This window comes from Hetaerina americana, unplaced genomic scaffold (assembly GCF_022747635.1).
Source record: "Hetaerina americana unplaced genomic scaffold, ioHetAmer1.1.p SCAF_1, whole genome shotgun sequence".
Classification (NCBI taxonomy): Eukaryota; Metazoa; Arthropoda; class Insecta; order Odonata; family Calopterygidae; genus Hetaerina; species Hetaerina americana.
In genome coordinates, this window is record NW_027286069.1 from 3,577,370 (window position 1) to 3,591,769 (window position 14,400).

Consider the following 14,400-nt stretch of genomic DNA (forward strand, 5'->3'; position numbering starts at 1 on the left):
TCAGTATCCTCAAAATTTTCCCAACGTATCTTCGACACCTCAATTTTAATAATTAGCCCACAGATATTTTTTAGTTAAAATTTCCAATTATTTCTGTACTGACGTAAAATTTTAATCCAACGTTCTAACACTGATCTCTTTTTCCTGGTTTTCAGGTTTTTAGAAATACCTTCACAGCTCACTACACAGTGTATGATGTACAAAACGAGTAAGTACAATACTTCCACTTATAAAAATAGAGATAAAATAAAAATTATTCGAGTAAACGGTGAAAATGAAATATTTACAGAGGATCTTACTTCTGGGAAGCAAGGGAAAATAATTCTAAGGGACACTCCTCAAACGCTGTCATGAAAACCCGACAAATACTCGAGGGCTTAGCCCTCTTGCCATACTGTTATAATGTGAAATTAATCTATTAAAAGGAAACAGAATGGAGTAAACCTGAACAATAATAGATTTCAAAAACTTAAGCGATTCCCTTAAAAAATATTTCTCTTCTGTATTGGACGTGAAGAGGTCCTCATTGCCTAGTGAATCAGAGAGATTGAAGTAAGAACATTTTCCTTTGTGGGATCAAGTTTTAATTGAGCACATTAAATATACATACGCACTTCATTCTGATTTGTTAGCCGTTTATGAGACATCTATTGATTGGAGGCGCCACCCAAAATGTGTCCATTTTTAATTCCGCAATCAGAGTTTCAGAATGGGTGTGGAAAAATATTATATATATATATATATATATATATATATATATATATATATATATATATATATATAGATATATATATATATAACGATTGTACGGAAAAACTCACACGAGCGGCACAATAATGGGCTGACACAATATAACACAAATAGAAAAGAATAGACACATTTAAAAGAACACTCACACGGTAAATTGTTCGAGCTTTCGGCCCTCTCAGAGGCCTTCTTCAAGAGAGACTCAGTCTTCAAGAGAGTTCGAACAATTTACCGTGTGAGTGTTCTTTTAAATGTGTCTATTCTTTTCTATTTGTGTTATATTGTGTCAGCCCATTATATACATATATATATATAATATTTATATATGCATGCATATATATATATATATATATATATATATATATATATATATATATATATATATATATTTATATATATATGCATTGGTTGTTGTAACAATCATAATGAATTTATTGAGCAAAAGGAAATGTTAGTGAACAATAACACTATAAGAAGCGGTTTCAGTTTATTAATATGTAAGCTACTATTTTAATGCAAGATAAATAATTTAATGCAATATTAATAATTTAATAATATTTTAATGCAAGATAGACCTTACTGACTCTGCTAAAATATTTTCCTCGATTAACGAGTGCGTGGGAAAAAAGTTAGAAGCGACTTGTTCAGAAGTCCATACCCTCTAACTTTTAAAAGCAAAATGACCGTTAAATGTTCAATCATTTTGCATTAACACATTTTTAATTAACAATTATAGCATTAATATATTATTTTGCATTAAAAATTAAAATTCAAGAGATTAACACAACGTTACAATTAATATCACAAGCAAAAATATATTCATCACCGAGGAAAGGTGGAAACGTTCTAGGCATGTAATTCACCCGAAAATCAGGATCTGAATTTTGCATGCATTCAAAAACTCTACATAAATTATGTCGACCATATACGAGTGAGTAAAAATATTACTGAAGGCCAAAAAATGGACGAGATTAACTGCGAGGTGGGATGGGGGGTGAATGAATGAAAGTTACACCCGACGTTATTCAGTGGCATACTGGCGAGCACATGGTGAAGTCGGGTGCCGGTCGCCCGAAGCAAGAAAATGCACTCGGAATGCTCTCGGAGAAGGAAATGCGATGATAATGCGACGAGAGAAATCGATCGAAAATTGAAGAGGTCAGCGGATCACCGCGCCACGGCGCTAGGCCGGAGTCAATTTCACTTGACCCCTTTCCTTAACCCTCCCCCATTTTTGCCCTCTCCCAATTAATCAAGATCCCCTCTAAAAATACAAGAAACGGAATTCAAGCCCGATGAGTATGACTACTCATCATTAGAGATGTGCAAATTCGAAGTGTTCTTGTTTTGGAATTTAAGCTCGATTCGAATTGCCTCTATGTTTCAACTTTCAATAAATACATGAACAAAATCGTTTTAGTGTATCAAAAATATGAGCCCTGAAAGAGAGAACACATTTCGTAAAGTTGTAGGCTAAAAATTGTTCATTTACTTTTTTCCAATTTTAATATCCAGGCAATCATTATTAAAGCGATTAAGCGAGAAATTCCATAGAGAGACATGATAATGATTGTTAACGGGAACTGAAGCAAGGTAAGAATCACGCAATTCAAGTAGGTGCGTACGTAGATAAGGATGTGGTTCTTCATTTCTTCATATGAACTTTGAAGATCACAATGCTAGTGCGTTGCCGCTGAAACACACGTAGACACAACTAGGTGAAGATTATTAGAGCATTAGGCTAGAGACATTATTAACTACCACTATTCACATTAATAATAAATGGAGATTTTTGAAACTATTCGTCTCAGATTAATGGGAATGGAGTGAGGAAATATTATATCTAAAGCCGGTATCTAGCAGCCTTACACTGCAGTTTTGCTAAGCAGAGTCTCAAGCACCACCGCTACCTACCCATCGCTACGAAAGAAACGTTTCGTCATTAGTTAGAGTGACTTAATGGAAGACAATCTTTGATGATTAGTTCATTGCTTCCACAATCGCAAAATAAACTCGGTAGATTGAAATGAAATCCCCTCAGAATAGAGGGACCAGAGAAATATTCATGAAAAATTTAACACCCCTGCAATGGAATTAAGCGCATACATTTGTTATGAGGCTATCGCAAGGCCTAATGACAAAGAGCCTCCTGATGAATTTCTTTTTTTTAAATCCTTAAAATTGCCGGTTCTGCATCAACTCTTCGATATCCTTGCATCAAAATACATACTACCGTAATACTTGCCGATTAACACAGAAAATGCAAATTATTACACCGAACCTCAATCTACAAGAAAGTTTTGGGATGGAGCCGAACCCTTAAACCTTCTTGGGTTTCAGAAGTCAAGAAAGAGTTTACTACTTGGCTAACTAAAAGTATTCTTTCTCCTCTGAAGGAAGAAGTGTTCATGAGGTTTCGTACATATTTATAGAGTGTAAATATGAGGAGTGAAACATGATCAGTTTTACTTGTAAAATAATTACTCTCTCATAACTGAATATTTTCCCTTAAATTATTTTATAAAACAATTTCAAAGTGGCAAATGCAAAGACGATCCTTAATATGAAATTTAATAAAAAAAGATGGACTCCAAATCTCAATGATTCTCTTTATTTTTTTAAGGTTTTCATTTATCCTTGCTTTCTTTTCTTTGTTTTCATGAGAAATTGAATACACAAACATTAGATATGCCGCTTTAAGAATACTTGACATTGTAAAATGATGTTACATGGAGGTCTTTATGACCATCTATCACACCCTTAAATATTTACAACACTTCATTTTAACTTCAAATTATTCACAGACATTATGCTTCCTTTTCGGCTGTGAACGTGCGTCAAGTGGTAATATCCAATGCTCCACGTTCGGGATATTCAGCGCGATATACAGAAAACAATTTACGAAAAATTAAATAACGGTCAATTTGCATTTTCCTAATGCATTTCCATGATAAATATTGACGTTTACCGATGTATTAGTAGAGTATTTGATATAGCTGCGTTCGAAGAGAAACTATCACGAAGGAGATCTTCAAGTACCGAAATGGAACTGCAGCCAGAATTATTTACTGAAGCTCTTACACACATCGGTCTAAGGCAAAGATCTGGTTAAATTGAAAGGGAAACCACAGGGCAGTTACCAGAAGTACAAATTATTCCTGATAATGCGAGGGAAGTAAGATTTTAAATATAATTTGGACCATTTACTATGATGGAATTACCAATAAATACAAATAATTTCAAAATTAAAAAATATATAATAGCTCGATTCAAATTACACAACATATATGAATTTCATTATTCTCAAGCACATAGCAGTACTGAGTACCACAACAAAAATTCAGTTTGCATGACGAGTATATCGATTTCTAATTTCACGTTTAACGTAAGTTATTTTTATTTCGAGGAAATTGGAATTTTGAGCCTGCATTTACATAGGAGTCCAATGGTAGATACTTGATATGAATATTTCACTGACGGCCATAATTTTAATTTTCAAAGAAACTCGAGATATGTACGTACATGTCACAGATTTCAAACCTCCAAAATTTTCAAAATAAAAATACCTAGAATACATACAAGAGAAATTCACTATCGCGTATCTATCTAAAAGAAGGGGTATACTAGTATTTGGCATACCAGTATGTGCTCAGAACTGAGCTACTGAGCTACCTAGTGGTAGGTCGTATATTTTTCGGAGGGCCATTTCCGGATGATTTCGGACACTCTCAAATTAAACCGAAATGCGTTATTTTCCGATCCCCAAATCTTCATTCGAAACCACAGAATGCCAAAGAGCCCCCTCTCCCACCTCGATGGTATGTGAATATCACGTATGCTAAGAACGCAGTATGTCGTACCTCAACTATCAAACTAACCGTTACGTTTGTTTGAACCATGCCAACGAGACGATTGCATTGAGAAGTGGAGAGAATCGGGAGGAGAGGATGAAGGATGATGGATGGGTCTGACAGATGGAGAGCGTCGCTGACAAGTGGGCAACTTGCATTTAACAACCCTTCGTATTGGCACGAGGACGGAAACCAGGAGTTGGAAACGAGATAGGGGAGTTTTGCACAAGAGCAGAGGGATGCGAGAGATGAGATGGATGGGTGATCGATCAGTGGCGGGAGGGCACTCCCGCTTAACCAACCGGCGGGTCTGATCGGATGAATGGGGATGAGAGGGGTGCGCCGAACCACATTTCCCCGGGGGTAGATGCGGCGGGATTGCGGGAAAGTGGGTCACTGAGGCGAACCCTCTGACGGGAGTGAAGTTCTTGGGGTGTGGGAAGGTAAGACCGGAGAGGAGAGGAAATGGAGAGGAGAGGAAAGGAGAGGTACCTTTTGGAGCCGAGTCCCAGATCGTGAATTAGAGCGAGTAAATTGTGTTGTTAAGTATCACCATCCCCACGCACCTCGTATTCCGCCCTTAACCCCAAACTACCACTACCCCACCTCTACCCCGCTCTATTTCATTGAATTTCTTTATAAAGTTGATTAGCAGACTGATTGAGATGGACGCTTGATCCCAGATCGGGAGATTTATACATCCTCTGCTTATTTCAACTGGTTGGATTCGGTCATGTTACAATTAAGGGCACCGGGGAACAGAGAATCCTCAGCACAGCTAACCAATTCCAGCATTGTTTACTCGTGATGGTATTCAAAGGCGAGTATTAGTAATACAAAGCACAACACAATACCGAGCTTAGTGATACAACGCTGATTAAAATCAATTATAAAAAGGAATTCGCAATAGTTCGAGATATTTTATTTCATGTAATGTATTTTATTAAATCAAAAATGATTTTTTTCGAATAAAACTCAAAATGTTTTTTTTTATCATGAACGAATGATTATAAATAAATGGGCACTATATTACTGAAGTACACAATTGGGCTATGAGCATTTATTCTTTTTTGCGAAGAACGGCGCAAATGTTATGGAAATAATTCCGTCAATGCTTAAACACAATTAAGATATTCTTTCGCGACTCTTACGATATCTCATATGCCGTCTCTTAAAATCTGGAAACTGCAGCACGAAATTTTGCGCCCAATTCGAGAGTTCGAATACCATTAACGTGTTGACAAATCCTCTGTGCCATAAAATTGGCTTAAGGTTCATGGAAATTATATTGGCAGGTCTACCTTTGTCACATTGATTTGAAATTGTTTCATAGAATATGGCCTAATACTTTATGTTTAATCTTGAGGAATCTATCGAGCAGGGTTTTAGCAAAGAGATGATAAACCAAGTGAATAAGAAAATAATCAAAAAACTTTTACATAACCTATAAAATTTCTTTACCGGAGAAAATCATTCTTATGTTTGATTTAATTTTTATCACATTCCATAATGCGCTTAGTTTCTCGCATATTTGAAGAGGAGATCAATTTGAAGTATATCGATCCAAAGAGCGCAATTAGGGAAGTACTAAAACATGAGAGGCTCATGGCATTGATGCTTAAAAAATGTTTGCTCTAGCGGAAATAATGAAGTTAAACCTCTGGATGAAAAATAATTGTTTGTGCAGTTTGCTATTTCAAAAAAAAGGAAAACCGCGTTGGCTTCTTGGTCTCTCTGATAGCTGAATAAAAAACGGAAAGGAAAATAAAAACCTATTCTTCTTTATTTTGAATTTTAATGTGGAACACAGGAATCAATTCCATATGTCAATAAAGGTTTTGCGTTTGAATGAAAAATACGCTGCTATTCCTTTTCCATCATGCAACACAATGTGTTTTAATGAGGTCAGCGTTGCTTACTTAAACGCGGAGGTATGGTTACGTCTCCCAACATTCCAAGCAAATGAGGATCACATGTTCACTGCTGACCTCATTGCCGCTGCTGTGATTGGCGAGAAAAAGCACTCAGGGGCGAGCGCGTTGACTTCTCTCCGAGTTAAATCAACACTGAAAATGAAACACAGACGGAGGACAAGCCTTAAATGGCAAAAACCGCACTACTCTTCTCTGAGGAGAGTGGGTAAAATATTTAACTCAACGTGCCCTTTGAAAGCGCTGCCGAAAAGGCAATTAATTGTAATTGGAACCAGCACCTTCTCATAACCGAAACATAATGATTAACGAGCAAAATATATTCTCATTAGAAATAAATTCATGCCGACTATGGAGCTTTCAATGTTCACCCCCATAAAAATATATCAAAGACGAAAACTCATTTCTAAATTTTTTATCTACTTAATTCTTAACAGTTTTCATTAATTGAAAACAATTAAGTGAGACATCCGCCTTCCTCAGCATTTAATTAAAGTTGAAGATTTGAATGTTAGGTTTTTTGAGGATTTATTTTCCATTGTTTTGAGGTGACACCCGAAGTTCCTTGGTCAATATCGATCACCTTTTCATTTGGAAATAATTCTCTCTACGAAGTTATATACATATACCTAGATACTTGACCTCGGGTGATGAAGAATGCAGGCTGAAAGAAGGGTGTGTGTTGGAGTATGGGGGAAGTAGTTGGCAGAGAATGTTTATGTAAAACTGGGTTTTTCCCTTATTTCCAGGCAACAGTCACTTTGAAAGTAGTAAGCATTTTTTTACTACTCGAGAGTTTTTTTTCCGGTTGAGCCTAAATTTGAACGCGGTCACCGAAGACTTAGCCTTTGATCTGTCAACGCATCCGATTGACGATTGGCGCAATTTTTTTTTGAGATGACCTCACTGACTGATTCAGTGGACTGGCTCACTAGTAATCCTTCTGGAGATATTTGATGAAACTTTCTATCTCCCTGAAACACTTCGTCCCAAGCGGTTGGATACCATAGTTATGCCCTTCACATTTAAAACATATATCGTCTCCAAGACTTGAAATGCCATTCCTTTTTTTGGAAGATATTTTCCTCCATTTGGAAACTTCCATTATGCATGAAAGATATAAGTTATCTTCTTGGCGGCGTGTTTTCCTTTGATAAATTTGAGCTGATTTATTTCGTGATCTTTTAAGACTTCTGGGAACAATTTTGGAGACACTTCGGTCGTCATACCAGTGACCTGCGTTCGCCCTGTCTTCTTTTCTAAGCTATAAGCTTTGTTTTGTCACCCCAGCGATTGGACGGATGGGCTGAATATACTCCTTGAAAAATTATCCGTTATGACACTAGAAACGTAGATCAGAACTCCGAGGCAACGCAAAACTCTTTCCCATGAAGCATCATATTCGTTTTTTTGTGCCTTTCGCTTTCTTTCCACATTAGTTAGTCGTTTGGCCCTCTGGCGAATGCTAATTAACCTCAAAGTATAGAGCAACAACCAAAAACGGTGAACTTCATCCACTCATGGTTTTTTGAACCTTTTTATACCAACAATACTTGTCAATAGGTTCTTTTGTTTCTCACTAGATTATAACATTTAAAGTTACCTGAACGCATATAATGTCTTCAGGATTCATGAAAAAAATACTAAAAATTCTTCAACCCTCCATTTTCAATCATTCTTGCTCCCGTCTAAAGCTACAATGCTTTTTCCCTTTGGAAAACCTAAGCATAAACGAAATACCTTCGGCAGTTTCTGTGTTCGGAGCACTGCTGAACTCGAACGAAATGCTTTGAAACTCCGATTTGAAGCAAGACTAAGTGCATCATTGGGATTAAATTGGCATTACGAAGGTAAAAAGCATCGCACGAAAAAGCCTTTCCTCTGCAAGACAAATTTAATTAAATTACTTCTGCAATGGGAAATTCAATTATTGGTATGATGTGTTCATACGAATAAGCTTGTGAGAACTGTAATAATACACCAAAATAGTAAAGTCGTGGAAATACAGGTATGTCAAAAAAATATTTATACTACCCACCAAATTTCAACTTCCGATCCAGTATTAATAAGCATAAGAGAATAAACGAAACCGTGAACATTCTCCCCCATGTAGAATGCTCATTAATTATATTTAAAATAATGCTAACTCAATAATATGGAAAAAATACCTCTTTTTAATGAAGCTGATGAAAATGAATAATTATTTATAATTACAGTAAACTCTCGATTATCCGTATTGGGAATGCTACTACTCTCTTCCTAACACTTAGAAATTTCAATAAAGTCACAACCATAAAGATAATTAAACGCTTTGCAACTTCGTTATACTTATTTATAAAGTAAATGTTAAAAATATTTCCATGTTCTTATATATTTTTAATTTCATGAAATCAAAAATTGCCCATCGGATTCCATTTTTAAATTTAAATATTGTTTTACTATCCGCATTTTCCCGTTAACTTTTCCCTCGCCTTCATTTGCCCAGATAATTCCATATTCCCCTTTAAGGGAAGTAAATACATGGTTTTACTATGAAACAAATAAATCATCAACTATGTACAATACATTATTTTAATCGGCATCATATGACAAATAATTATCCGCGTTAGCGATCTTTTTTTAATATTCGTCCTTTGCAGTCATTTGTTCCTTCCTGGCTACGAGATTGGTTAAGCTTCACGAGGAAAATACGTACGTTCTGCTGTTGACACTTGTTCAGATAGTTCCGTGTAATTCCTTATATTTTTGCTTAAATGCGACCGAATTAATTCCTGCCGTTTGTGTTTATATTTTATTTCCATAAATCAAAGCTCCCTTGAAATTCACAGTTTAACCGTCTGAATGCCTACGCTTATATCGTTTCATGTGCTGAATAGAAATATATGCGTATTACTACTGTCTACAATTTTACTCTGGAAGCGTGATGACCAAACATCCTAACTCTTCGCAAAGCATAGCAACAGTATATTTTTAATTGCCAGTGATTTCAATTTGCCGACAATGAAATGCCACAATTATTGCTTAGGAAAACCTGTTAAAATGTCGTAACCGATGTAAAAAATGTTTAAATATATTCCCCTAATTCTCGCTAAAGCAAGGATTCATATCATCCATAAAAGCACACGCGACATATTTGCGACTAATTCCTCAGAGGTTATCGCAAATATGGCTAAAACTGAGAGCATTAGTGGCCGCAAAGCATTATTAGATGAATTCATAACTAAGTCTGCGAAAGTGATTAAGGAAAAGCATAATAAGTATCTATTCAATACAGAGATCTTCAATGGGCTTCGGGAGAATCAACACATGTATTGAAAAAATACTGGCTGGAAACTCGCAGCGCTGACACAGAATAGACTTGGAAAATGTTTATAAATATTATGCGTGTCGGGAAAGAGAAGCGACGCCATTGCTATGCTTACATTGTGTTGTGAAGAGTAGCGAGTCTAGGATTTTATGATTTTTTTAGTTTTTTTTTCTGAGGCTAGTATTTCCCTATTTTTAATATTTTTATAAGGCTAGTATTTTTCTGTCAAATATCTTTTCTTAATTTCGAAGTGTTTACTTAAGCGGGGTGAATTTGGTTGAATTTAATGGTACAGTGATAATTTACGTAGGCTGTCTTTTTCCACGGATTCGTCATTTTGTACCCAAAAGTTTTGGATATAAAATGTTTCCCCTTTTGAGAACATTTGTCATTCCAAATCACAGAAGTATTAAAATATCTTAAGCATTTCATTTTACCCTGGTCGGAGGATTTCCCGTAATTTGCTACATTTTCTTTACTTAAATGTGCGTCTAAAACTGTTTTCATGAGAAATTAATTCAAAACTCCAACAGGGAACAGGAAATAACACCCCTCCTCAGCTACGAGTATTTTCTTGCTGCTTAGAGGTGGAGGAAACTCGGAAGATGATGGGATATGGTTTCCAATGCAAGATGCCCGCGTTGCTTATCATCGTTCTATTATTCCAGGGGAATTAAGTGCCTATGGTAGATAATAACTGAGGATGCACTTTTTGTTTTCTAAGTCTTGGTTATCAAGATTTTCCTTCAAAGCTCTGACAGTATAAATCAGTTGAAAAAAATTTCTGCATTGAATAATGAAAAATACAGTCACAAGGAAACCATTATAGGAATATGTACGAACTTTTTTTGGGTTATAAAATGCCTCACTTTTTGTTAAGATAAAATGATACAAAGTACAATAATAAAAATAATTTAGAAAGTGTAATAATGATAAATGGGTGATTTATTTCTTCAGTGATTGGACGAGTGTCACCATCTTTTCAATGATTTTTAGGAGAGAAAATATGGTATGGAGAGAGCTCATTATTTATTAGCGCCGAAACATTTCACTGCAAAGGTGTAGAGGTGTTTTTAATAGATTGCTGCTTACCGGGGGAAAGAGGGAAAGATACATGAAAGCTCCCCTAGACCCACTCACCACAGCGCCAACTCAGGCCGCCAGGTTGGCACAATCGGCAGAAATCTCAAGTCGAAAATTGCTCCGGTGACCATTCCCTCACACCTTTCGATCCGCTTCGCCCCATCAGATGTGACCACGCCCATTTAAAAACATGAAAGGCAATTGCGCGGAGTCGTGCCCTGCGAACTGATCCCTGCCCGCCTAACGCAACCTATCCTAGTGGACGCTCCCGTTTCGAATCTTCGATGAACGACTTGGGAGTATAAGATTGAAGAAAATAAAATGAACAGAAGGAAAAGCAGACAAAGACATTCCAGACGTGGAGGGTGGAAACAAAAGGTGTAGGGCAAATTTCGAGAATACGAGGTTAGACAAGTGTATTGCATGTTGGTAGGAATGAACGATGATAAAAAGTAGTAGACCTAAAAAAATGTTTTATTTCAATGTGCTGATGTGTCAATTAGTAAATGTACCAAATTTGGGTAATTTAATGTATAAAAAATGGTAGATATGACTCGCAATACGCCCTTTTTACTCTGGAGTTGATCCATTCCGCCGGGCAAATTAAGTTAAGCGTACGTTCCATGTGGCATCTTGAGGCCTGACGATGCCGACTGGAATGCCAGCAAATTTTATACCCCTACACTAACTCAAAAGTCCAAGCAGACATTAACATTTGGAAATTTCCAATTCAGACTATGATCTAAAGCAAACAAATGCCATGTTTTGTAAGTTAAAAACACTGGAATATAAATTATTCGATATGGAAATGCAATAGAGAGTAGCCACGATGGTTTCATCGAGAGAACCAAGAATTGGAACACACCATTTATTTCCATAACCGTTACTGAAGTTAGGCATGTATAATTTTTAGTTCTATTAATTTCTCTGCTCGTTCTGAACCGTTTCCTTATTTTATAAGATTTCTAATAAGTTCGAGTTTAGCTGTTTACAAGTAGAATAGACCGTTTCAGAATGCATTTATCCGAAGAGTTTGACTGTTCCAAGTGAAAGGGAAACAGTGGGATTCCCTGCCTACCTGATTCTTTTTTGGAACTCCTGCCAAATATTAATCGTTGACGACTATATTCCACATCAAGAAAATGAATTCAGCAGCAGTCTGATTCCCATAGAATCCAACGAACGAACTTTAGTTTGACACTTTGATAAACATGTCGATATCTCACTCGCAGAATTCAAGGCTTAAATTGCCCGAAATGGTTAACTTTTCGGACGGAACATTTTCGCTCACAATAAATCGGCTAAAATGTTATACTGCATCCCAAACTTTATATCTTCACGGCCATGAGCACATTCATGGCATCCAACGGTGCCCACCGCCTTAAACCTAAATACTTGCTCTGGAATTGAAATTGAAAACGAATCATTAAGTCCAGTCAGTAGGCGATTAAAACAATACTATGGTCCTACCTTTAAAGCAAACCAAATTCCTTACACGTCACTCTCCGTTTTAACATCTGCCCCGATAGTCCAGTTTTGCATTCATGCCATGAATTGTCCTTGGGTCATTTCATTTCGGTAAGAATTGTTTCTATGAAACTCAGAGAAAATAACTCAAAGAAACTGCGGGAGATGCCGCGACAGTAACTTTTAACGGAGCCATCCGCTAAATGTCCACTACAATGCGGCAATTTCTGAGTGCAAAAATCATTCGCATTGACTCGGATTTGAACCTGGATCCTCCGATTCCTCCCAAAATCTTGTAGGGTAAGAGGACGTCTCGATAGTTTAATTGGCTGAAGCACTCGGTCGGACTTCGAGGGATCGGGGTGCGAATCCCGGTCAAAGCCGAATTTAACTTTCTGATATTTTTGCATTGTAAGGATTGTCAAAGAAGTTTAAGTTCTCCCGAAAGTAGCATACCGAAACGTTGACGCTTAGGTGCAGAGAAGACTTCTCTTGATCAAGACGGAATAAATATTCCGATAGCCTCCTGATGGAATGCGACATCCCAGCTTTCCATTGCCCAAGGAACTATATCTCAGCCATATTGAAAAGTTGAACGCTTTAACAATTTCCGCACCTCGTTCGAAAAAAGCACATTGCTTCAACACGATTACTAACGACAATATCGACCGCTGCATAAATTATTGGTTCGTGTCATGATGCTATTTGATTTATCGACCTAGCATATGATCCTTGCAGAGTATATATGTTATGTTTGCATTTGTCGTGCAGCCACCATCTCCCGGTTCGCTTAAATCGGTCGAAGGTGAGGGCCGCGAGGCTGCAGTACGCCGGATGGATGGGTCAGACGGAAGCGCTCATCTTCGTCTCTTCAAACGACATCTACTTGAGGCAGTCGCCGCTCAGCGACCGGGAGACTAGGCTGACGCACTCGGGGCGGCCGGGGATCCTCTACAACGGCGTCCCTGACTGGCTGTACCAAGGTGAGAAATGAGGGATCGGGGGGTTCTCTCTCTATCCCTTCCGCCCCCGGGGAGAGTAGGCTTTGGAACACTCCCTCGAGTGACCTCCCGAAAATTGAATTAATTAATTGGATGCAGTTCTTTATTAGTGGTTTTAAGTGTAATATCTTAAACACATTGTATCCTATCTCCCCTCATTAACATTGAACTTTTCATTATCGAAATGATCAAGAAATAGCGTGTGAGTGATTTTTTTTCTGTTCTTATATTGTTTTTTGCTGTCCAAGTTTGTTATTCAACACTTCCGTGTTACTTCGACAAAATTACCTCTCTCTCTCTCTCTTTATATATATATATATATATATATATATATATATATATATATATATATATATATATATATATATATATATATATATTTATATATATATGTACACACACACATATATATATATAGAGAGAGAGGGATAATTTCGTCGAAGTAACACGGAAGTGTTGAATAACATATATATAATATATATATATAAATATATATATAAATATATATTTTTTAATTTTTTTATTTATTTATATATATAACGTATAAGTGAATTATTAAAAAAATTTTCATATGAGAATTCTTCCACATTAACGCGTAAATTTACCTATAAAGGTGCTTACAACGTCTGGTACGTGTTTTTCTGAAAGCCCAAAACTTATGTAATTGCTTATTAATCAGTAGAAATTTGTGCACAGTCTCTCGTAGAAATTGGAATACTCTCCCCATTCGTCCCTATCAACATCAAGTAATTCATATATTTTTTATACCAGGCCTTAATATCGAATAAACATATTCTTAATCCCAGCGTTTCGAAAAAGACGAGAAAACATTCGAATACATTTTTCTCCTTTCAGCCCAGAACCAACTTATTCTCCTGAAACGAGGATCACTGATGCTTCCAGGCGTATTTTGAGGTTATCTTTCTTTTGCTTTCCTTATCTTATTTATATAATAACAAAGTGCTCATTTCAAAGGACGGATATGGGAATCGGTTCGGTCATTAAAATAATGA

The 14,400-nt window shown here is 36.6% G+C and overlaps 1 protein-coding gene across 1 annotated transcript in view; it reads left to right on the plus strand.

Moving 5' to 3' along the window:
* Positions 1–14,400, plus strand: part of LOC139687572 (inactive dipeptidyl peptidase 10) — a 599,750-nt gene that overhangs the window by 556,627 nt on the left and 28,723 nt on the right. The window contains exons 6-7 of the mRNA XM_071584792.1: positions 156–208; positions 13,158–13,369. Coding sequence (XP_071440893.1) covers positions 156–208; positions 13,158–13,369 — 265 coding nt within the window. The remainder of the gene's footprint in view (positions 1–155; positions 209–13,157; positions 13,370–14,400) is intronic.